This window comes from Eretmochelys imbricata, chromosome 1 (genome assembly GCF_965152235.1).
Source record: "Eretmochelys imbricata isolate rEreImb1 chromosome 1, rEreImb1.hap1, whole genome shotgun sequence".
NCBI classification, from domain to species: Eukaryota; Metazoa; Chordata; order Testudines; family Cheloniidae; genus Eretmochelys; species Eretmochelys imbricata.
In genome coordinates, this window is record NC_135572.1 from 169,888,635 (window position 1) to 169,912,041 (window position 23,407).

General features: G+C 41.9%; 1 protein-coding gene across 2 annotated transcripts in view; it reads left to right on the forward strand.

Annotated features, from left to right (window-relative positions):
* Positions 1-19,314: 19,314 nt before the first annotated feature.
* The window catches only part of CYYR1 (cysteine and tyrosine rich 1), a 77,179-nt gene continuing 73,086 nt past the window's right edge, over positions 19,315-23,407 (forward strand). For both annotated transcript variants that reach the window (XM_077807273.1, XM_077807274.1), the window contains exon 1: positions 19,315-19,384. In XM_077807273.1, the coding sequence (XP_077663399.1) occupies positions 19,315-19,384 (70 nt within the window). The remainder of the gene's footprint in view (positions 19,385-23,407) is intronic.

Sequence of the window (23,407 nt, forward strand, 5' to 3'; positions counted from 1 at the left end):
TATTTATTACTGTAACATGGAGGAAGTTTTCCAGGTCAGAACTGATATTGCTGTAATCTGGGCAACTATTAAACCACAAAGGAGTCAATTAAATAAACATTTCCCTATTGTTTTGTGCTGAATTTTTATGGCACTACTTGGGAAAAAGGTGTAAGGAAGAAAATGCCTTGTGGTGATTCATCACTCTTCCTTCTTTCCTTCTGCTTCTGATGCATCCTACTGCAAGTAGCTGCTGTTGTGTTATGGATGCATTCTCCATACAATTTCTACATTCAGTATTTGCTTGCGGAGATCTAGACTGTATTTCCATATTTTCCACAACGATGTGGAGGATGGAAACTGTTTTCAGACGTACATGCCTCGCTCTATTGCACAAAACGTGTATATTCATTAGAGAAGAAAGTCTACAAAAAAAAAGAGGAGGCAGCCTTATACCTCAGATGCAAATCAAAGGAAATGAATTATTCTACATTAATTATACTTCTATTCAGGAGTGTGGCATCTCCATGGAAACCTCACTGCCATATGGCAGACACATAGTATTAAAAGAAACCAAATATCCTATCAAAATATTATTATTTGTATCTTTAAAAAAATGTTGAAGGACACAGGAAGGTAAATATTAAAATGCACAGCAGGGAAATGAGAGACACAGGTATCTTTGTTACCAATCAGGCCAAATTCAGAGGTCCTTACTTAGTTTTTATTCAGTCCTTACTCATGAAAAATTTCCAGTGAAGTCAATGGGAGTTTACACAAAGTAAGGCCTGAGTAAATGAGTAAAACCGCCCGGGTTCAATCTGTACCATGATCAGTGGAACTGGAGTCAGAGGGCCCATGTTCCCTGGAAGGGCCTGTTATGGATGGGACACCATGGGAATGGGTGGAGTTCGGCTAGAAACAACTCAGCCACATGGACAGAGCAGTGCTCTGGGTTTAAAAAAGTTGTATTTGTTCAAATTAATCTGCATTCAGCTTCACTCTTTGCTAATGAAGCATGGTGGCAGGGTCTGAGCTGTGAGTTCTCTGAGCTGCAGCAGCCAGTAGCGTGAGCCATGGAACTAAGGCTGAAGGCCCCTGGAACCCTGGATTTTGCAAACCTAGCCCAGCGATGGACCCGGTGGAAGGAGGAGTTTGAGCTGTACACAGACCTGGCCATGCAGGAGGATGACAATAGCAGGAACATAAAACTGTTGTTTTACCTTTTGGGGAAACAAGGCAGAGAGATCTGCACTACTTTGAAGCTCACCACTGCCTCATGCCTCATAGCAATCTTAGGAGCCCTAGTGACATATTGCTCCCCAAAGCAGAACAAAACTGTGGAGCAACATAAGTTTTTCACTAGAAACCAATCTGAAGGGAAGGGAGTGGACCTATATGTCACTGCTACATGCAATTTTGGGGACTTGATAGACTTCCTGATTCGGGACAGGATAGTCTGCAGCACTTGGGATCATCACTTGTGGGGGAACAGCTGTTCCAGGAAGGTGACCTCACATTAGACAAATGTTCTGACATGGGATGTTCGGTAGAAGTGTCAAGAGAGAGGATGAAAGCTCTTGTCAGCACAACACCCACAGAAGTGCATGCAGTGGGACAACAGCAAAGGAGAGCAGGATGGCCAGAATTCCGTACCCATAGTGAGCTGCATTTACTGTGGGAGACTGTATGAATGTGTAAAGGAGAAATGTCCCACACTAGGTCAACACTGCAAGGAATGTGGTGAGTTGAACTACTTTAGCAGTGTGTGTAAAAACCAGGGAAGGCCCCAGAAAGATTTAGTCAGACTTGTACAAGAGGGGGATGGCACATCAGACAGCAGTGATGACTTCATAAACCTCCCTTGAGTCCAAGAGCATTCTGGGTTCAGGCTTTGGGACAATAAAACAATCAGTGACAATACCAACCTCCATGCATGCAACAATGTTAATAGAGAAACACTCTCTGTGGTTTTAGCTGTATGGTAGGGCCTCATGCACTGTGATTTCTCAGGATCATTTGGACTCTTACACACCCATTACAAAGATCAGGGGCACTCTAATAATGTACAGTTAGAGCATTATGCAGCCGATAGGAAAATGTGAGTAACCTGAAAAATAACAGACAGTACCAAATAAAGTATGTGGTGGTGGATGGTAAGCACCACACAGACCCCTATTGGGGAATAGAGCCATGCAAGCCAGGGGTCTGATGAGGGTGCAACATCAGAATTGCATATCTGCAGTGCAAAAAGCAAAAAGGACAGTCCCATGGACAATGAAGAAAGTTTTAAAGACAGATGGGAATGTTTTCAAAGGTGAGAGGTGTCTCGAAGGAAAGCTGTGACTGGAAATAGACAGTGGAACCTGTGTGCTTGTCTAACCTGTTCTTCTTTGTGATAAACACCTGTCAGGAATGGTCTCGTTATTACTTAGTCCTGTCTTGAGTGCCAGGGACTGGACTAGGTGACCTATTGAGTTCACTTCTACTCCAGTCTTCTAAGATTCTAGGAAAAATTCTTGGAAAGATTCTAGGAAAATTCCAGCAGCACTACATAATTCAGTATGCAAGGAGCTCAAAAGTCTGAAGAGCAGCTGAATCATAGCACCTATGGAGGCCAGAACAGCCTGGGTATGAGGCATGGTGGTGATAAAGAAGCCTAAACCAGAGCCATTAAACCAGGCATTGAAAAAAAATGCCACTATCCACTGCTCATAACTGATGATATCTTGTCAGAATTTTCCAAAACCAGAATCTTTATGGTCTGAAACATGAGGAATGGGTTTTGGCATATAAGCATGGAGAAAGAGTCCAGAAAGCTGACATCTTACCAATATATTTTGGTCACTACTTATGACTGTGCATGCCAATGGTCATAAGCCCAGCACCAGAGGTGTTCCAGAGAAAACTCACCAACTGCTGGAGGGACTGCCTGAAGTGAAAATAACTGCAGATGTTATCCTCGCTATAGGTGAAGGGAGTAATGATACAGAAACTCAACAAGACAATGACAGAAAATTACTAGCTGTTCTATAGCAATGCAGGGACCAGAACATAAAATGTGATTCAAACAGTGTGAGGTGATATGCATTACACAGCTACTCTCAACAGAGGGGCTGAAAGTAGATCCTAGCAAGATGAAGGAGTCAGAGACATGCCAGTGCCAGTGGATGTGAAAGGAGTAGAGCATGTCATTGGATTGATCAATTTTCTGTCCAAGTTCTGTCCACACCTGGCTGCAGTAGCCAGAACCCATGTGTCAGCTCATAAGGCAGGATGTTAAGTGGGACTGGGCAGGTCCCCAACAGCAAGCATTTGACATGCTAAAACAAATCATAATGGATGTCCCTGGCCTGAAGTGCTGCCATCCAGGAAAGGCACTGACACTCCAGTGTGATGCATTGGAGAATGAATTAGGTGAAGCTCTTTTACAGGAGCAGCCAGTCACTTATGCCAGCAGAGGCCTGTCAGATACTAAATAGGGGTGCCCTACCCAAAACAGAAGAAGAGCTTCTGTTTGTGGTATTTGGAGTGGAGTGTGTGATGGACTTTCTTGGGCTACAACCTGGAACTGGGGTACCGCTGAGCCCTCTGGCATACCAATCACACTGTGAGGCTGTGACAAGCTATAGGCTACTTCCTGCCATGCCCTCACACAAACATCTACACAGGCAGGGATACCACCCAGCTGCAGTTACATGAATGCTTCTCTTCAGCCATTCATGAACTAACAATAGAGAAACTCCAGCCAGCTTCCCCCACAGCTCCACAGCCTAGGTCCCCAGGGCTATACCATCTTGCCCTGGTCAAAAGCCTGACCAGTAGAAGTTTATTACCCAGTCCACTCCTCCCTCAATGTGGAGAGGACAATGCACCAGTTTTTGTTCATGAGCATATTCCTCAAGCACTTCTAGCAAAACACATGGTTTTAGGTAAAAAATTTAAAACAGATTTATTAACTACAGAAAGATAGATTTTAGATTATAAGTAAAAGTGTACAGATCAAAGTAGATTATTATAAGAAATAAAACAAAAATGCAATCTACATTCTCTAAACTGGACAGGATTTGAATCAAGCAGTGTCTCACCCTATTAGATAGTACAAGCAGTCCACCAATCTTCCATACACAGGCAGAGCTACCTTCTTTCCCACTTGGGACCCCCTTCCCCAGTTCAGTCTTTGTTCCTTGGGTGTTTTCAGGTGCTGTGTTCTAGGGGGAGTGAGACCAAGTGATGATATCACTTCCTCTCTTTTATAGCTTCTTCCAGCTTGCTGGAGAGATCTTTGCTCGTGATGTGGGGGTCTGCCCACCCGGTTAAGCATCCTGCATTGCCTACTGTGCTCCCTTTGGGAAGCTTCCATTATAAACAATTCCTGAGATAGTCCCTAGGCAAGTGGGTTCCATTTAATGGGGGCCATTAGCACTGTTCTTCTTCTTCTTCTTCTTCTTCTGCTTCTGTATAACTTCTTCATTGTTATACCTGAAAGGCTAGTTTTTGGTGTTTCCAACTTCACAACATATCTCAGTAACACACACATAGCAAAACTTCATAACTTCACATATAATTATAGCACATACAATCCAACAGGATATTAATGTTCAACAGATCAAGACTTTTAGAATGATGCCTCATAAGGCATACTTTGTACAAAGCATATCATAATTATATGACAGTGGTGAATATGGGGGTGCCAGGGTGTTGCTTTGGGGTGTCACAGACTGATTCATCAATATACCTATGGCCTCCCAGTAATAGTGCAATCAGACCACAAAGCCTCAGAGACAATCATGGCAAAGCCCCATCTTAGTGCTCCAAAGAGATTTGCAGCATGTGTTGATGCATCTCCAGAGTACTAGGTAGAGATCAGACATTGTTCAGGATGATTACTAGTGTTTGCTGACACCCTGAGCAGGGCATATATATACCCGGCATCGGTGATTTGGGGGAAGGTGATCAATGCAATATATTACTGGATTTAATGTCCTATCTCCCAGTCCGATGGAAATCAAAGAGGCTAGAGAAAAAGACATCCACCTACAGGCAGTCGAGAGAGTGATACTGGTAAGGTGGCCAGAAGACAAAAGCCAAGTACTGGTAGGGGCAGAACGATATTTGCAAATTAAAGATGAGCTGATTGTTCAGGATGGAATCATATTTTGAGGACAGTGAGCTGTTGTCCCTGCCTCATTACATACGGATGTTATGCAAAAAATACATGCCTCAGACTTGGGCATTGACCGGTGTCTTACATGGGCTCAAGAATGTGTTTAATGGCCAGGAATGAATACACAATTCCTTTCCTTGATAGGAAGGTGTGACAGCTGATAGTCATGTAATAACCACCTGCAGAAAAAGACTCTGTTAGCACATGAGCTGCACACTCAAACATGGAAAAAGTGGTTGTGGACTTATTTATATTAAAAAAAAGCAGTACTTGATTAGAGTGGACTACTACTCAAACTTCTGGGAGGTTGATGCCCTGCCTGATACAAGAAGTAAGATAGTGATTGGCAAACTTTGCCAATTTTGCGAGATATGGCATTCCAGACACTGTATTCACCTTTGAGTATTTGATGTTCCTTAATTTTCTTCTAATAGGTTTTTTTATGTAGTTTATACAAGTAGATGAGAAAGCCAGACCTTATTCAACTGAGATATTTCTTGATGAATGTACAAGCTCCAGAACCTTAAAATTCCATTTCATCTGCAGGCATGGAGCTTCTCAATGTTCATTGGAATTCACCCCGCAGAAAGGAGCATCTCTGCAGGACAGGTGAAATTTTAAGACTCTGGGAGAACTCTCTGCTTAGTCTGTGGGTGTTAATAGTCTGAAATCTATATTGAATAAGGTGTAGGAGGCTGGAGTGTTGTATTATCATTTCACTGCTCTGTGGGATTTTTTAGTATTATTATTAATAACAGTTGGTTTAGGGGGAACCTTCCTTTGCTTTTTTCTTTCAAAATCTTTCATAGTTGGGTAGCAAGTATCCCTGTATCTTTCACCCAAGATAATGAAAATGCTCCATCTGGGTAAATACATATTTATTCATTCTTACTAAACCAAAATGACTCCCACTGGAGATATTAGTTTACTAGCTCAGCATGTAACTGAGCTTTTTTTAAAGCATATTCTGTATCCAGCAGACCAGAATGGCAATGTAGTTTTTCTATGTAAACATATGTCATTTATTCAACTCACACCTCCCCCCACCCATCTCAGAATTGTACCTTCAATTCAGGTAAGTATATGCCATGCCACATGTGATAAATTTCATAGCTGTATGAAGATTGCATTTATCATGCATCTTTGAGTGTTTCACCTGCTGTCTGCCCACTAATGCATCTCTCCTGGGACTTCTAATATTCCAAAGCCCTGGGAAGCTTCACATGCCCAATTTATTTGTTTGGTATGAAAACAACAACAGAAAAACACTAAAACAGAGAACTATTTCCTCCCAACATTGGTCTGAAGTATCAAATGGACAGTTCTCATCCTGCATCAGTGACTGGTTTAAGATCCAGTATCTCACCAGTCAGAGCTAGAAATGGGAGCTCTATACCATTGGAAAGGAGAGATTCCAAGTTGTCTACTGGGATGCACAGACCCTGTTTTTTAGGCCCTTATTCTGCAAAACATTTAAGCACCTGCTTAAGTGTATCCCTGTTCTCCAAAGTATTTAAACATGTGCTTAAAGTTAGTGCATGTGCTTAAGTGCTTTTGCTGAATTAGGGCCTACGTTCTCTATGGTCCCAAAATATTTGAACTTCAAAATCTTATTCTTTGTACACAATCTATTGTAAGTAATTTCTAGAGGCTTTGAAAATGTCTTAGTTATAATATTCCTCTCTGAGTCCTGTACAGTTGGTAAAGGTTTCTGACATTAGGCTAAGAAATAAAAAAACTACCCATTAAATATTAAATCTCTAAAACATTCCTAAGATAGTTTTGTGTTCTGTAAAATGTCTGGCATCTACTTTATACACAATGCAGTGGTGCAGGATAAGGCACAGATCCTGCAAAAGACTCTTGTCTCTGTTTAACTTTACAAACTTAGTAATTTCACTGTCATTAAAATGAAACGTGTGCATTAAGTATTTGCAGAACTGAGGCCTCTGGCCCCACTTCAGGAAAACATTTAAACATGAGCTTAAATCAAATTCTAGTCAAGAGGGCATATGTTAAAGTTTTAACTTCAGACATGTAATTAAGACCCATTGGTTTTAAGCGTGCTCTTGAACACTTCTCTGAATCAGGGCCTATAATAGCACTACTTGTAAGGATCTCAAAACTCACTTGAGGCTTTGCTGCTCAATAGTTCTGAAAAAGTTTGGCCAGCTCTTCTTTATACTGAACCACACTATCATGTATCCTCTGTAAATAAATAGTTTTGCATGTGTGTGTATATAGCGTACATAGCTCTGATCTTGTAATGTGGAGCGTGCAGCAGGGGTTCTGGAACAATTTGTATAGTTTAGGCACATATATATAGTGAGGGTGCTGAGAGCCATCGAACAAAACTATAAACCATGTATACAATGGAAACCACTTCAAGCCTGGGGGTGCGTCAGCGGCCGCTGAACCCCTAGTTCCAGCACCTATGGCATGCAGATAGATTGCTACACATATGGAACCACACTGAAATCAGTGGGATTCCACATGAACCAGCAGTCTTCCTGAAGGTTCCAGGCCAGTGTCTATGTGTGTGAATAATATGTATGTGAGTATAAATAATATAGCATGTTATTCAATAGACCATAATAGTTTCTTCTCATCCAGGTTATAGTCCTGTTAAATAAAACATGTGCAGTATTACAACAAGCCATATAACTTTGACATATAATATTTCTACAGACATAAGAATTAAAAAAAAAAAAAAATAAAGACATGAAAAAGTTACACTACTAAGGTCCAAACACAGCAAAGCTCTGAGGCACGTGCTTAACTTTTTAAGCCTGTGAGTAGTTTTACTGCAAAAAGGTGTCATTTTAGTACAAGTTGATAAATGTCCAAATTTGTCATATATGGAAATGCCTGTAAATACAAATTGCAAACATATTCATGATTTCCACCCGCACTGGGTGAATATCACAGCGAATATTCAGAGGTTCTCTGCCTGGAGACCTCTTACCTGGATAGATAACTCGGAGACTACATACCTTGCCTTTACTCTTTATAATCCAGAAGTTCAAGCCTCTACTGCCTCTAGTCATTACATTTCAGGAGTTCAAGCCTTCCCAGTTCTTACTCATCCTCCTGACTTTAAGCCTTTGCATTGCTTTTTACAATTCTACAGCTATCCATGTGCAAACAGCAACTAGGTTGGTGTGAGTTAGAGATCTCTAGCTAGCAGTAGCTCTGGGAGCAGCCTGGCAAAATTTTATCTGCTCACTCACTGCGGGTGAGCAATTATTTTTGACAGGCAAGTAAAATAGCATTTTCACTTTTGCATATTATCATCTATTGTCCTGGCAAAAGGTGGGGACATTTTTATGACCATTTTGCAAAACTGTTTGGAAAGTATAGAATATAGGCAGAGGCATAGGATGGATTTTTTGAATGATAAATAAGGAGGCCCAGCAGGAATACCTGGTCTCAGTGTAATTTGTTTCTCTTTTTGCACAATAGGGGAGGATGGCGATAAAGGACGAACTCCAGCTGTAAACAGCCTTTCAAAATCTAAAGCCATTAAAACCTGTATAATGGCCATCAGTCTGGCAAATGACTAGAAGTTCTTAATGTCACTATTTCTGTATGTTTAGGCACATTCTATCCTTGTAAGGTGGATGCCTGCCATGAAACATGCATTCACCAGCACACTCCATATTTACAGACTGCTTTTTATGTTGTTATAATGATGGTGCAAACAACAAGAAATTCTTACGAACGACTTTCCCGTTACTGCGTACTGTTCTTGCTGAGGAGACCAAGATCTCTCTTCTCCGTAGTCAGCCATGATGTTTCCTGCTACAGTGCCAATTTGCCAAAGTGCATTTCATCACTGCCAAAAATCCTGTTTTATTGCTGTCTTGCTGGCGTCTCTAAAAATGTTTGTGTGTTTAAAATTATTACTTATTATATCTCTAATATGAGTTATAACATATATTTTCTCTTGTATAGCAGCTTTCTTCTATGGCTCTCAAAGCATTTTGCAAACACCTTGTATTAAGCACCTTGGAGAGTTTGATACTATTTGCACTCTTTAATTTACAGGCCAGGACACCAAGTGTACAGAGGTCAGGTAGCTCACAAAGGAAATCCTTGGCAGAGCTGAGAATAGCCCTCGTTTCTGCTGACTCTGAGTCCCCTGTCCCAATTATTTTTGTCACTTGTCACCATGGCTTCCAAAAAGTGATGAGGGTTTGATACCATGGCACAATCACTTTCTCAATTTGTGGATTTATACCTAAGCTCTGCTGTAGTTTGTACCTTTGTAAGCAATATACAAATATTATCGTCATGAGCCAGATCCTCAGCAGATGCAAACTGGTATAGCTCTATTGACTTCAGTGGAGCTACACCGATTTACATCAGCTGAGGATCTGGCCCTGCCTCCCACCCTTAAGCAGAACTATTCAAATGTTCATATATTTATTAACCTTTTTGGCTCTGAAAGCAAAAGTGAGGATTGGCTACCTAACAAGAATATTTGCTTTGATCAGGGGTATATAGAGGAAGAGGTCACCCTTCATAGTATTTAGTATTATAGGTAGAGATGGTATTTAACAAGAATTATTGTCACTATGAAGATAAAATATTTCCTTTTTAAAAAGGAGAGTGGTCGTGGACTTGTACATGACACTTTGCTGTACCAATCTGTTCATGGCATATTTTGAAACAAAATAAATATTCTAGTAATTAGCAATTTGTCAAGCATGTATTAACATCAGTATCACACCGTGAACATGATTGAAAATTCAGCTCTCTCTTAAAAGTACCTTGGGTATCTTCTGTTCTGAGCATAGAGAAGACTGTGGAATCTAATAATTTGGTAGTAATCGTAGACAAATCCTGATTCTTTAATGGTGACAGTTCTACTGAATATTAAGTAATGGTATTTTAAAAATCTGGATAGGTGATAGGAAATCATTGGGATTACTGGTGTTTATTATTGTTTTTAATATGTTTTTTTCCACTAGTAAACTAGCTGGTTCTTTCTGTCAGTGGAACATTACACTTTTAGGTTTGTACAGCTATAAATAAGGGACTTTTGGAGACAATCTTCAGAGGAAAAAGCTGATAAAATGACTTTTTTTGGCTTCAGTCTTCCATCTGGCTCCCTTGAAGAAGTCTACCTTTTAATCAACTGATTAGATTACCTTTGATCATCATAAGAAGTTAAGCATAACTGCAAAGAGTTTATCACAGGAATGTATGACAAGAAGGAGATTATTAGTGTGGTACAGAAGGTTAATAGTTTTACCAGACAGGAACAGATACAACAAAGGAAACCAATAAGGATATGTTCACTCTGTGTTGTGACTTTTACAAACAGCAGGCCAAATTCTACTCAGTTACAGCTACCTAAATCAGAGTAACTATTGATTTAACTGGAATTACTATGGATTTATATTTATGTAATTGCAAGCAACATTTGGCCAGCTCTCACAAGTTTAGATCAATTATATGACAACATTGACAGTGAAGACAGAAAAAGGAAAAATTTCTAGTACTTACCATTTGTGGCATACAAATAGGCTGGACACCAAAGTAGGGCAAAGATTTTCACTGGAGCTAGATTTTCAAGATATCCACTCCGTTGGCCAGAAATCGCAAACCGCAGCCCCTGGGAGCTGCAGGCGGCTGGGCAAATGTAAACAAATGGTCTGGAATACAAAAGAAAAAGTGCCAGGCTGCATTATCTTTTCTGCATAGCCCTGCTCCTGTCTCAGGGAGTCCTAGGGGCTGTGGCAACCAGATGTGTCCCCTGGTAGCACAGCTTAGATGGAACTTTGGAGCTACCAAGGAGTCAGGGATGGAGAAGGCCTGCCAGGGCCCAGACACAGTGTGGCAGCACAGAGTCTCTGCATGGATTGCCCTGGCCATCCCAAAGTATCCACTAGGCTTGGGGGCAGCCCTGTGGTCTTTTCTGTGGATGCCAGACTCCAATCCCCTGATGGAATAACATGGCAAGGGTGCTGAGGGGGACGGGGGGGAATCTTCCTTAGGTAATCTTGCAGAGGAGGGGCTTTGATGTGGGAGGGAATGATCTTGGCCTTACACAGAAGCATTAGGTAGGGTCTGGTATACTGAAATTCCACTGTGATGGATTTGTGTTGATGTGTCAAGCAGTGGAGAACCAGCACAAGAGAACTGCAAATCCAGAGGAGACCTCTGCATAACTCTGCTCTGCTGTATTTCAGAGATGGTAGAAGTGACCATATTGGGAGTATGTGTACCGAGTATCTATGATGGAAACCCACAGGGGACAAAACCAATGTAGGAGGGATTATCAGGCTGAGTCCATTACTTTCAACTGTATACCCAACAATACACAACTGCAAATCAGCTATGTGGATGACATAGGCATGAACTATTGTATTGGTGCTGAGGTTTCCTTCCCTGATCACTTTGTGTCAGAGCAAAAGCTTGTAAATCTGACCAAGGCTTGAATAACAGGACTGGGCCTGTATTTTGCATACAGTCCTATTTATCATTTGGAAAAATAGATTTATATGGGGTTTTTTTACAAGGAGTTTGTTTTAAACGGTAACAGTATCCTAGTTCTTGTCAATTGTTCTACACTTCTGTGGCTGATACTGAGGGGAAAATGTGTGGGTATTTTGCACATACCAGGCTTTGATTTAATGTGACTGTACTGAAGCCCTTTAGAATTTGCAAAGTTGCAATCAGGGACCGGAGGCATACCCTAGCATGGGGCTCCACCTTGTCCCTGCCCCAGGTTGGTGTGTGGAGCCGCTTTGTTGTATAAGGATGTGAGGTGTGGAGATAGAGGCCAAAAGAATTTAGAAGGTCAGAGCTCTGTAGTGCAAACTGCAGTTAACAGCAGACTCCAGTTTCTGTGTTATGTAATGATTGAGTATTGTTAACTACAAGCTCTCATTACTTTAATACAATTAACAATTTTTTTTTCGGGGGCGGGGGGGACGGTGTAATGGCAGGGATCATAAACATGATTTATCTGCTGGGCTTCGGGTCACCATTGCTACATTTTTGGGTGGACCAAGGCCTCCCACTCCTGGACCAGTACTGCTTGTTTCAGTGCAGACTGGAATCCATCCTGGAAGAGGAAGGACTAAGCCTTCTTCCACCAGAGCAGAGGACTTGGTGTGGGTGGGAGCCCCTTCTGATACCACCCCCAACAGAACCATGACAACCATGAGAGCAGCAAAAAATGTATAAAAACTGAGATTTGTGATATCACATAGCTGCAGGGTTTGGAGCACTAAGGCCCTGTGAATTTGCAGCTGTTCTAAACTGCTCTCCATTGTTTGGTTGAATACATACATAAGATTTTGAACAAGTGTATTCACTGCTGAATACATGTATATGGCATAACATATATGTGTATTCATCTCATCAGTGATGCACAAATTCCAAAGAACAGTGCATAATTAATAGACTGCTCTTTGTTCACTTGTGGTGAAATATTTTCAGATATGGACTAAATTAGCAAAGAATAGGACTGGATAGTCAATTTTTTGCAAAGCCCAAATTCTCTGAATGCTGTAATTGCCAAAAACTAATTAGCTCCAATTATGGTCAGACACTGCGCCAGCAGTCTTCAGGTTGTACAGTTTCCTTGCTGGATTAAGCAGGAAAAGTGACTTTTGGCTGTCTTCACTGTACAATTCATAAAGAAAATAAATTCCAGTAGAATCACCTTAACATGGTGCCAAAGTACAGACTTCCTTCATTATACCAGAATCACCGAGAGCTAAGTAACCAAAACAGTTACAATAGGACTTAATGCACTGGAAAATATACTATACTTTAGGTGGGAGAAAACCATAATGCTATCCCAGACAGCTGCCTTGTATACCTTCATGCATCGTTTCCCTCACTGACATTTTTTGGCCAACTGAAACTTTTGTCTGTCCCCAAAATTTGTTTTTAACTCTCCAACTCAACATTGCATTGTGGGTGCACTGCTCAGAATGATGCATCTGAAACGAAAAAGAACATTTTAGATTGAGCAGAGTGTTGAAATTTGTTGAAATAACAGTTGGCTGCCCTCAAGTGGGTATTCATCTTCTGCTTGTGAACAGCTCCTTAACTTTCGCCTTCTGGCATGTCTCCAAGTTTTTCTTTGCTTTCTTTAAACATTATAGAGGCTGACACTTCCTACAAAGATTATAGCATATTGTATATCTGTAAACAATTAACTTTGTTTGAAAAGGAGATAACTGGACTTCCATGAAACACACTTCCTATCGTATCATGCTAAAACCCGATATTACACTTTCTCTACAAAGATTCTAGAAATGCAGGGCCAAACCCTTGGGACTGGCTCTCTTTCTCCTGGTTCAGCATAGAGAGAGCAAAAGTGGTTTTAAGTCACATTTATGTCTACTTGACATTGGGCCCACGGCTTCAGAGCTAGAGAGGGTTTTGATTTGTTTGTTTGTCTGTCTGTCTGTTAGTTAAAAAGTCTGGATCAATATGTGATGTTCCTTACTGGAGTCCAGACAATTTAGCCATCCCTAATTACAGTGTACATGTTAAGGGAAAGAGTTAAATCAATGTGGAACCTTAACCATTTAATGCCCAAAGTTATCAACCTTAATTTTGAATTATGAAGGTTTTGATGCGGGGGAGGGGTTGTAAGGGAAATATAGCAATATTAATGCCTATGTCCAAGATCCCTGTGGCTAGTGAATTAGCCCCAGATGTTGTTACCATTTGCTAAGTTTCACTAAGCACTGCTAATTAGTTTGGGTTTATTAAATAAATGTTTCATTAAGGAAAGCAATAAAAACATGAATGCCTGTATTTTTAAATGGTGATTATCAAGGCTGAATGGAATTCAGCCTTTTTCCAGATGCATTCTGTTGGCACAGGTTTATAAATGGACATTTGGTGCTTTAACAGAAAGAATATAGCCTTTTTGAGGAACACCTCACCCTTATTAGAAACAATGCCAGAGGAATTCTATTGTCTGTTCTTCCTATAGGTAAATGCTTGGTATGAACAGCAAAATATGTCTGATAAGCAGACAATAAGAAAAACACCCCTCCTCCTTTGCTGCTTTGAGCTTTTGTGCATATTAGGCTGTCTGAGGATTTCTCTAGGTTTTCCATAAATTACAGAAATGAAACCGCTCAGCCAGTTAGGTTCAATAAAAGGGCACAAGGCACATCCAGGACTCATAAGAACATTATATTTGTTACATAACACTCTCTTATGATGTTAATATTCAGCAACAACTAGGGATGTAACAAAGGTGTTATTCTCAGGAGTTCTGGTAATAGACTGTGGTCTGTGTTTCCTGGGTCCAGTCATATGACAATGTCAGGGGTATGAAAGGTACATTACTCCTATCTTGTGATAGGGTTATAGCCACTGACTTCAGTAGCTAGCATTAAAAAGGAGTGCTGAGCATCATTCAGCAGCACTCTTTTAGGGTGATTTATGGAATTGCACTGACAAACTTCATTCCCCGTCCAGTCTTTCTCAGCCTGAGAGACCCTGAAGGAGGCAGCAAGAAGGTTTGTAAAGTAGTAAAAATTGAGAGCTTCCAGTGTAGACACAGAGGACTTTTGTGATGGAAGAAACTAAACACCTACTTCCTGTGTCATAACAATTAATATTTTGATAACTATATAAAACTAGCCTGTTGGAGCCTAAGATCCTTATAATTGGAGTTGAGTAGCCATGACAAAATGTTGTTACTTTAAGAAAAGGATACAGAACAATACAGAAAATATTATCATGCCATATCCATCTTATATATTATGTTCAGTATTCACCTTATATCAAAAAAGATATATCAGAAATAGACAATATCAAAATAATGGCAGTGAAACTGATTAGAAGCATGAAAGACTAGAGTAGAAAGGAGATAAGTAAAAGTTTATACAATGAATGTATAAGAACTTCGACACTGATCCAGCTAACATGGAAGTCAATTGGAAGACTCTCTTAGTGTGTGTTTGGATCCTGCTCCAAATCAGATGCTCCTATTTATCCTTTCATGATAAGGGAATGGGGAGACACTAAATGTAAAACTCATAAAAGGAAATACTTTACTGCAAAAAGTATAATTTATCAATAGACTCCCTGCCAATAGATATTGAAGAAAAGAACTTAGTAGGATACTGTCTAATCCCTTTTTGTAAGAGTAATATCTGTAGTTCCACTACTGACTAAGTAAATACGTATAAGGGGTATCAACCCTCATGTTTCAGGGCACGAGCCAGCCAACCACTAACTGCCTGGGTTTAGGATGAAGCATCCCCTAGCGGCATGTCACTGTGTAATTATCCATTATGGGAGTTTTACAGGTTCTGCTGAATCATCTTGTACAATACTGACCACTTTCAGAGACTGTCCTCATAACCTTTTGTACTGCCTTTTGCACTCTACCTAAGGTAATTACTATTTCTAAACTGCTGAGTCAGCTACAGAGAGTGATACCTGATTAAAGTGAGTTTCAAGACATTAACACAGTGGGAGAGGGAATGTCTCTTCAGAATATCCCTGATGGCTAGCACTTGGGGACTTGTCCTCTTTACAAAATTTCCCCAATCCTGAAATGGTTTTCAAGATCATTTATTGAAAACCATTTCAGGTAACATGATTTTGCTGTCAGGGGATGCTGTCTGTGATTGGGGAGAACTTCTGGAAATGTTTGTTACCAAGCATCTTCATGACTATGAGCCTAATGTTAATCTTATTTAGGTTATACGCGCTGGTGAATTAATGCATGGACCTACGGGGCCCATGCCCAGGGATCCTGGCCAATTTGGGGACCACCAGCACCGGAACTGTGCCTCTACCCCCTGTTCCTCCTTTTCCCCCCGCCCCCCGAGGCTGTGTCCCCTGGCTAGGCCAGAAGCCAGGTCATGGTAAGAGCCACCCAGGGAGCATTTCAGTTAGGGTATATACTGAAGAGTGATTTAGCACAAGCAGCAATGAGATTAAAGGGTATCAGGAAAGGAGTCAAAAGAAAAAAGCTGAGAAGAAGAAAATAAATGCCAGTGAAAGTATTTTGACATTATTGGTGTAGATGCAGATTAATTTAAAAATAACTCTAGAAGAATCAGCAGATTCTCCAGTTTTTTATGTATGAGATCTGAATCTCATCAATCTGATAGCAGAGATAGCAAATGTGAAAGCAATGTATCTGTTGATAAAACTAAATGATTTATTTAATGGATAAAAGATAAACTATCAAATTATTGTGGCATAAATGTTGGCCAGGAGGCCAAATACAGCCATAGTAAACAGGTGCAACCCTACTGAATTTGATGAAGTTGCACCCACTTGGTTTGTAAATCACTATAATTTAAATCACCGTTCAGCTGTTTCCAGCCTTTAACTCAAGTGAGATGTTGCATGGTAATCAAGAACATAAAGGAAAAGAGGGTTGTTTTAATGGTTAATTTCTAACACAAATAAAACACATGCTAATAAATGAATGGTGGACAAAGCCACAGGTTTGCAAAGTGTTTTTGTCGGTGTGTGGGTTGTGTGTTTATTTGCCTTAGGGGTGTTAACGTTTTGTGTTTTTTTGAGGAGGGGAAGTAACATATTCCCAAAAAGTCCTTAGATCCCTCTCTCCTCCCCAAGTCCTCCCTCTCCTAGCCACCAATAGATGTGTGTACAACAGGCCTTTTATGAATAAAAACATCTGTGGATTGTTCTCATTTTTGTGTGTGCATTCTTTAATATTTCAAAGTGCATTTCTTAGCATATAACTCATTACAAAGACAGACTGGTGGGTGGTTGTTGTTTCTTTGAGGTCATTGCTAAATATTTTGGCCTCCGGGCCCTATCCCCATTAATTCTTGAACAAGGTTAACTGAAATATTTATATATGGTTGTAGGATTCATACTTGACAAATACTTTGAAGATATTGTTTCCAGCTTACATTGTAGAACAATTTTCTTATTCAATATCAACAGCAATATTTTTAATATCATCTACAATAGGTAAAACCATGCTATAATTTTCCTCAGGTAATATAGTTTTTTAGTTTCTCTTAATATAAATAGGTCCACAAACTGTGTAGTAAGTACACAGGCCTGTAATCATGTTTGAAAAGTGTTTTAGATGTAGTGAAAAAACATTACAGTGGACATTGTTTTATATTCACTTTTCCATATGTTGATTCTGTCCATGTGGCTGCAAGCAAAATACGCAGTCTAGTTCCAGTAGATCCAGAAAAATCAGATGTGAATACTATGTCTGATTTAAAAAAATAAATAAAAAGCAGGTACAAATACAACCACTGTCCAAACCCCTACAGTAGAATGCGCACAAGCCATTCACCACTCAAAGATCTGATCCTGCTTCTACTGACATCAATGGGAACAGGACTGGTGCCAAAAATTAAACTATGGCTTTTATGGTAGATGATCATAGAATCGTAGGACTGGAAGGGACCTCAAGAGGTCATCCAGTCCAGTCCCTCGTGTTCATGGAAGGACTAAGTATTATTTAGACCAGAGGTTCACAAACTGTGGTCCGCAAGCTCCCTTTGGGTAGTCCACAGATAGTTCCTTCTAAGATACGCGCCTGGGCAGCTGCACATGACAGAATGGAGGGCCACCCACCTAATTAGCAGAGCCATGCAGGCCTGTTGCAACAGTGTTACACTGTTAGCTCATATTTAGCTTGTGATCCATTATGACCCTCAGATCCCTTTCTGCAGTACTCCTTCCTGTACAGTCATTTCCCATTTTGTATGTGTGCAACTGATTATTCCTTCCTAAGGGGAGTACTTTGCATTGATCCTGATTGAATTTCATCCTATTTACTTCAGACCATTTCTGAACCAGTTTGTCCAGATCATTTTGAATTTTAATCATATCCTCCAAAGCATTTGCAGCCCCTCCCAATTTGGTATTGGCTGCAAACTTTATCAGTGTACTCTCTATGCCATTATCTAAACAAACAAACAAACAAACAAAAACAACTAACCACAAATTAGGTAATTACATGCCACAGTTGGCTTTGCTTTATCATATGTATAGCAACAATGTCAGTCAGGAGGGAGGTCTGTATTTGCAAATGCCAATGGCAACTTCTAAAATCCTCCAGGTAACTCCTGCTTTTCAAAGCTAGTCTGACGTAAAGCCAGAGCAGAGAGGTAAGCAACAAATAACAGGTCAGACACCGGAATACATATCTGATAACAGGCAGTTCCTATATGTTCTAAACAATTAAGTACAGCTGTTTGAGTGTGCATAGAGTAAAAGGGATGGATGGATGTTTTTCTTGTACTTGCTCCATTCAGCAGGTACAAAACAATTAACAAAAAGATATCCACACCAGCACTCATAAGTTGTGGGTGCTGGGATTTACAGGATCTACATTTAGTAATTTGTTAGATTTCAAAAATTGTCCTCAAAATTGACCCAAAGCATCCAGCTTCTGCTGTATGTAGCGAGAGTCTGAGGATAAACTGTTTGGACTTCCTTCAAGTGACAGGTGCATCTGCCGTCATGTAAGGTGTGTGATTTCTATCAAGTCACAGCCTAGCACACTGCTACGTTGGGGTTGTGCTGCGGATTCCATCTAATGTATAACGACTGCTTTCAGAGCGCCCGCTATGAAGCCCCCCCCCCCCCAAGCTATTGTGGCACCAGCTGAACAATTATATGAAGAGCAGCCCAGGAGGAAAGGCTCAGAGTCATCCAGATGTCTCCCCCCACACCTAGTGAGAGAAAGGGATGCTTCAGCGGAATGCAACCGGCTGGCCCGTTGTGTGCTCTCCGCGGCTCCCCGCCGCCCGTGCAGACACATCAGCCTACAGCGGCTCGGTATATCGTGCCTGTGCCGTAACTTCGCAGGGCGCTTTGCGAAGCTCGGCTCCTAAAACCATCGGCTCGCTTCTGTGTGTGAACGCCCCCCACTCACACTTCGGGCGTGGAAGAGCCAGGGCGCACGGGCAGACACGCTGCCTCTGTACACACGTCAGTGCCACCCACCGAGCCGAAACGTGAGCCCCGGCCAGGCCCGAGAGGCAGCAGCAAGACAAAGGGGGCGTGAGAGGCCCGGCCGGCGGCGGCAGCGCCCCGCTGATGGGCGGGCGCACGCGGCAGCTCAGGCCCCCAGCCCCGGCTGCGCCCTTTGCTTTCCCGCGGGGCCCATCTCTGTCCCGCAGCGGAGGAGGAGCAGTCCCGCTGTCCGTCCGCAGCCCGCTTGCATGGACGCACCGGAGCGGGGCGGCCAAGGAGACTTGCTTCCCAAGCTGGTGCTGCTCTTTGTCCTCGCAGGTCAGTGGGGAAGGCGCGGGGCGGAGGTGTCGCTTGCCGGGGGCTGGGGGGCGGCGGCTGCAAGGGTGCCAGGGGGTGGGGGCTGCGGCTGGGGCTGGGTGAGCGAGGCAGAGCGGTTCGGAGAAGCGGGCAGGCCAGGGCTGCACCGCGTCCACCCTGCAGCAGCTGTTCTGCTCTCCCCCTGCCCACATGCCAGGGCTTGTCAGCCTCCGGCAAAAGCCCGCGGAACGCCGCGGTGGAGGGCCACGGGGGAGAGTTCCCGGCGCCTGGGGCGCTTCAGCGGGATTCCCCTCTTGCCACTTGGCGCGTGTCCGGCCCCGTGCCCTGAGGGGTTTCGGTGAGCAGGGCTGTCTGCCTCGGACACAGAGCGGCATCCCCCCGCCTGGGACTCGGACCAGCCCTTTTCAGAAGAAGGAAGGGGCTTGTTTGGCAAACGTGGTGCAGTGACTGTGGAATTGCTTAACCCAGTTTTACTAAGCGGCTCTGAATTCAGGCAGCTTTTCTTTCGCACCAGGATGAGCAGTTTTCAGTGGATTACCTGCAGAGGAAAACCCTGTGTATTCCACCCCGGTGCCACTCCAGGTTTAAAATTGCCGATAGTTAGAGCAAATAAAGTAAGGGCACATTTTCCCTAGCTCTGTCATCTGCTCCTGAGAACAATTACATTTGTCTTTACTATGTTGATTTTTAAATTGATAACAATCACATTTAATTATCTTTAAAACTAATTGAACTAAACCAAAATAATAATAATAAAAGCTTCTCCAAACATCCTCCACTATGCAACATGCTCATGTTGTAGTAATTTAGGACCCTATCCTGCACCTGATGAAGTGAGCTGTAGCTCACGAAAGCTTATGCTCAGATAAATTTGTTAGTCTCTAAGGTGCCACAAGTCCTCCTTTTCTTTTCACTTTATCCTGTTTCTCTCATTTTATTACAGTAGATAATTAGTTTATGAACTATTTGTAGTGTAGACTGAGTAGTGTAGACTGAAGTGGATGTGCATTTAACCTTTTAATATTAATTGCAATTAAATAAAACCTGGAACCTCAGGAAATTGTTGTCTGTGTTCAGTCCAAACTCAGACCAGGTGTAAGCATCCATAGCTCCATGATTGTATCTGTATGAGTCTCTTTTGCAGTCCTTCGACAGTTGCAGTACCACAAATGGAAGCACATTGGCAGTGCTATTGCAGACAGGTGACAGCATTTTTATCACCTGCCATGTAAATTTACACAGAGGAGGTGTACATGACATGGTAGGTTTTAAAAAAACAAAACAAGAAAACCAGTCCCATGGCAATGGCAGCCATACGGCAGTGGTGGGCAACCTGTGGCCCATCAGGGTAATTGGCTGGCAGGCCGCCAGACAGTTTGTTTACATTTGCATGGCTGCCCACAGCTCCCGGTGGCTGCGGTTTGCCATTCCTGGCCAATGGAAGCTGCGGGAAGCGGTGGCCAGAATGTCCCTGCGGCCCGCACCGCTTCCCGCAGCTCCCATTGGCCGGGAACGGCAAACCACACCACGAGGAGCTGTGGGCAGCTGTACAAATGTAAACAAAATGTCTGGCGGCCTGCCAGTGGATTACCCTGACGGGCTGCAGGTTGCCCACCATTGCCATACAGGGAGGAGGCGCTGCAATGGTGGGAGACGTTATTTAAAAAAAAAAATGCTATACAAATCCCCTGATTACAATGGAGTAGCTGCCACTTAAAGTGGGTCTGAATTTAGCCCAAGGGGACTAATTTACCTCATATTGCCCTCATTTGAAAAGTACTGAGGCCTCAAATCAGGAAAGAATCCCTATTCAGGACCGTACTCTTTGGGATTTAAGGATATGGATAAAGTTAAGCACATGCTTAAGTGCTTTCCTGACTCAGTAACTTTAAAATTGACAGTACAATTATCAATCAGAAGCTACCGAGATTCTGTGGTTTGTACAGTTAACAATAAAGGATAGCACTGTTCTTTCACATAAGAGTATCTTGTGTGTTGGCTGATAACTTTTGCCACTTTTGGGGAAGTTTCATTATTGTTGATGATAATTTGTTTCATTTGTGTTGCTTGATCAAATAATTGATCATCTACATTCTTTGAATGAGAAGAGTGTGTACAGGACATTTCTATGGGATTCCTCGCTTACAGACAGCCCCCCAACCTGAAGCAAATACTCACCAGTAACTACACCCGACACAACAAAAACACCAACCCAGGAACCAAACCCTGCTACAAACCCCGATACCAACTCTGTCCACATATCTATTCAAGGGACACCATCATAGGACCTAACCACATCAGCCACTCCACCAGGGGCTCGTTCACCTGTACATCTACCAATGTGATATATGCCATCGTGTGCTAGCAATGCCCCTCTGCCATGTAGATTGGCCAAACCAGACAGTCTCTATGCAAAAGAATAAATGGACACAAATCTGACATCAGGAATCATAACATTCAAAAACCAGTAGGAGAACAATTCAATCTCTCTGGTCACTCAATAACAGACCTAAAAGTGGCAATTCCTCAACAAAAAAACTTCAAAAAACAGACTCTAATGTGAAACTGCAGAACTGGAATTAATTTGCAAACTGGACACCGTCAAATTAGACCTGAATAAAGACTGGGAGTGGTTGGGTCATTACAAAACCCTATTTCCCCCATACTAATTTCTCCTTACTGTTACTCACACCTTCTTGTCAACTGTCTGTAATGGGCCATTCTCTTACCACATCAAAAGTTATTTTTCCTCCCTTGGTATCCTGTTGTTAATTGATTTATCTCATTAGACTGACCTCACACTTGGTAAAGCAACCCCCATCCTTTCATGTATTTATACCTGCTCCTGTGTTTTCATTCCATGCATCTGATGAAGTGGGTTCTAGCCCATGAAAGCTTATGCCCAAATAAATTTGTTAGTCTCTAAGGTGCCACAAGGACTCCTCATTTTTTCTCAAAAAGGAAATCATGCCCATTTTAAGTCTCTCTAATGCTGCCAAAAATTAAACTAGCTTGCTCACTCACTCACTCCCCCTAAATGAGCACTGCAAGATTTTTAAATCCCTCCTTATCAGCTAGGTGACCCAGCACCAGTAAAACCAGGAGGCAGTGATTGCTGTAGCCATGTAGATGATTGTTGTAGGATTCTTCCACTTCCTTTGCTATGTTGATTATTGTGAGGAAGCAAGGCTCTGAAGCATATGGGGCCTGACCTTACTGACAGGAGAAGCCCCACTGAAAACTAATGCAGAAATGTCAACAAGGGCTTAATTTGTAGTTGCATGGGGGCAAAAGTCTCCAAATAAAACCCTCAATTGCACTTGTGCAAATCCATTGTCTTCCAATTAAGCCCTCAATGGGGCTGCATGTGTTTAGCTAAGGAATTAATTTGGCTTGTTGAATCTTCATTACTGGAGTTAATGACCTACAAGATGGAAAGAACCCAAGTAGACTCCAGAGCCTAGGTTGGGTTTATGACAGTTAGAAAAACATCTTGATGTGTAAACTTAACAAAATTACACTGGAGATCAGTGAGATGCAATAAACTTGGAACACTGCAATAACAGTTTTACAGAGCTACTTTTTCAGAGGAGAACCTGAACTTTGGATGGTGGCTTTTACTTAGGAGGACTGGTTTGTTTTCTTTAAAAACAACAACAAAACCACTGCTAGTGAAAAACTTTTCTCTTTCTTCAATATGTGGATATTCATTCTTTCTTTGTTTGCTAACCTTTTGATTTTATTTCCTTTTACAGTTTGATTATTCTGTCATTCCCAGAAAATGACATATTAAAAGACTGGGAGGGGTGAGGGCAAAAGTTGTATCCTTCTCGTTAGGCGTTCCCTGGGCACAAAGGTGTTCTATAGTGGCGTAGCCAGCTCCTACACTACCCTGCTTGCGGCCTCTAATACAGAGGATGAATTGGAGACATGGTTAGTGGGGGAAGAGTCAAAGTGCACTGTGCTTCAATTGTTCTTAGCTAGCAGATGGTGCCTTAAGACAATGGGTTTCCACTGTTGGAA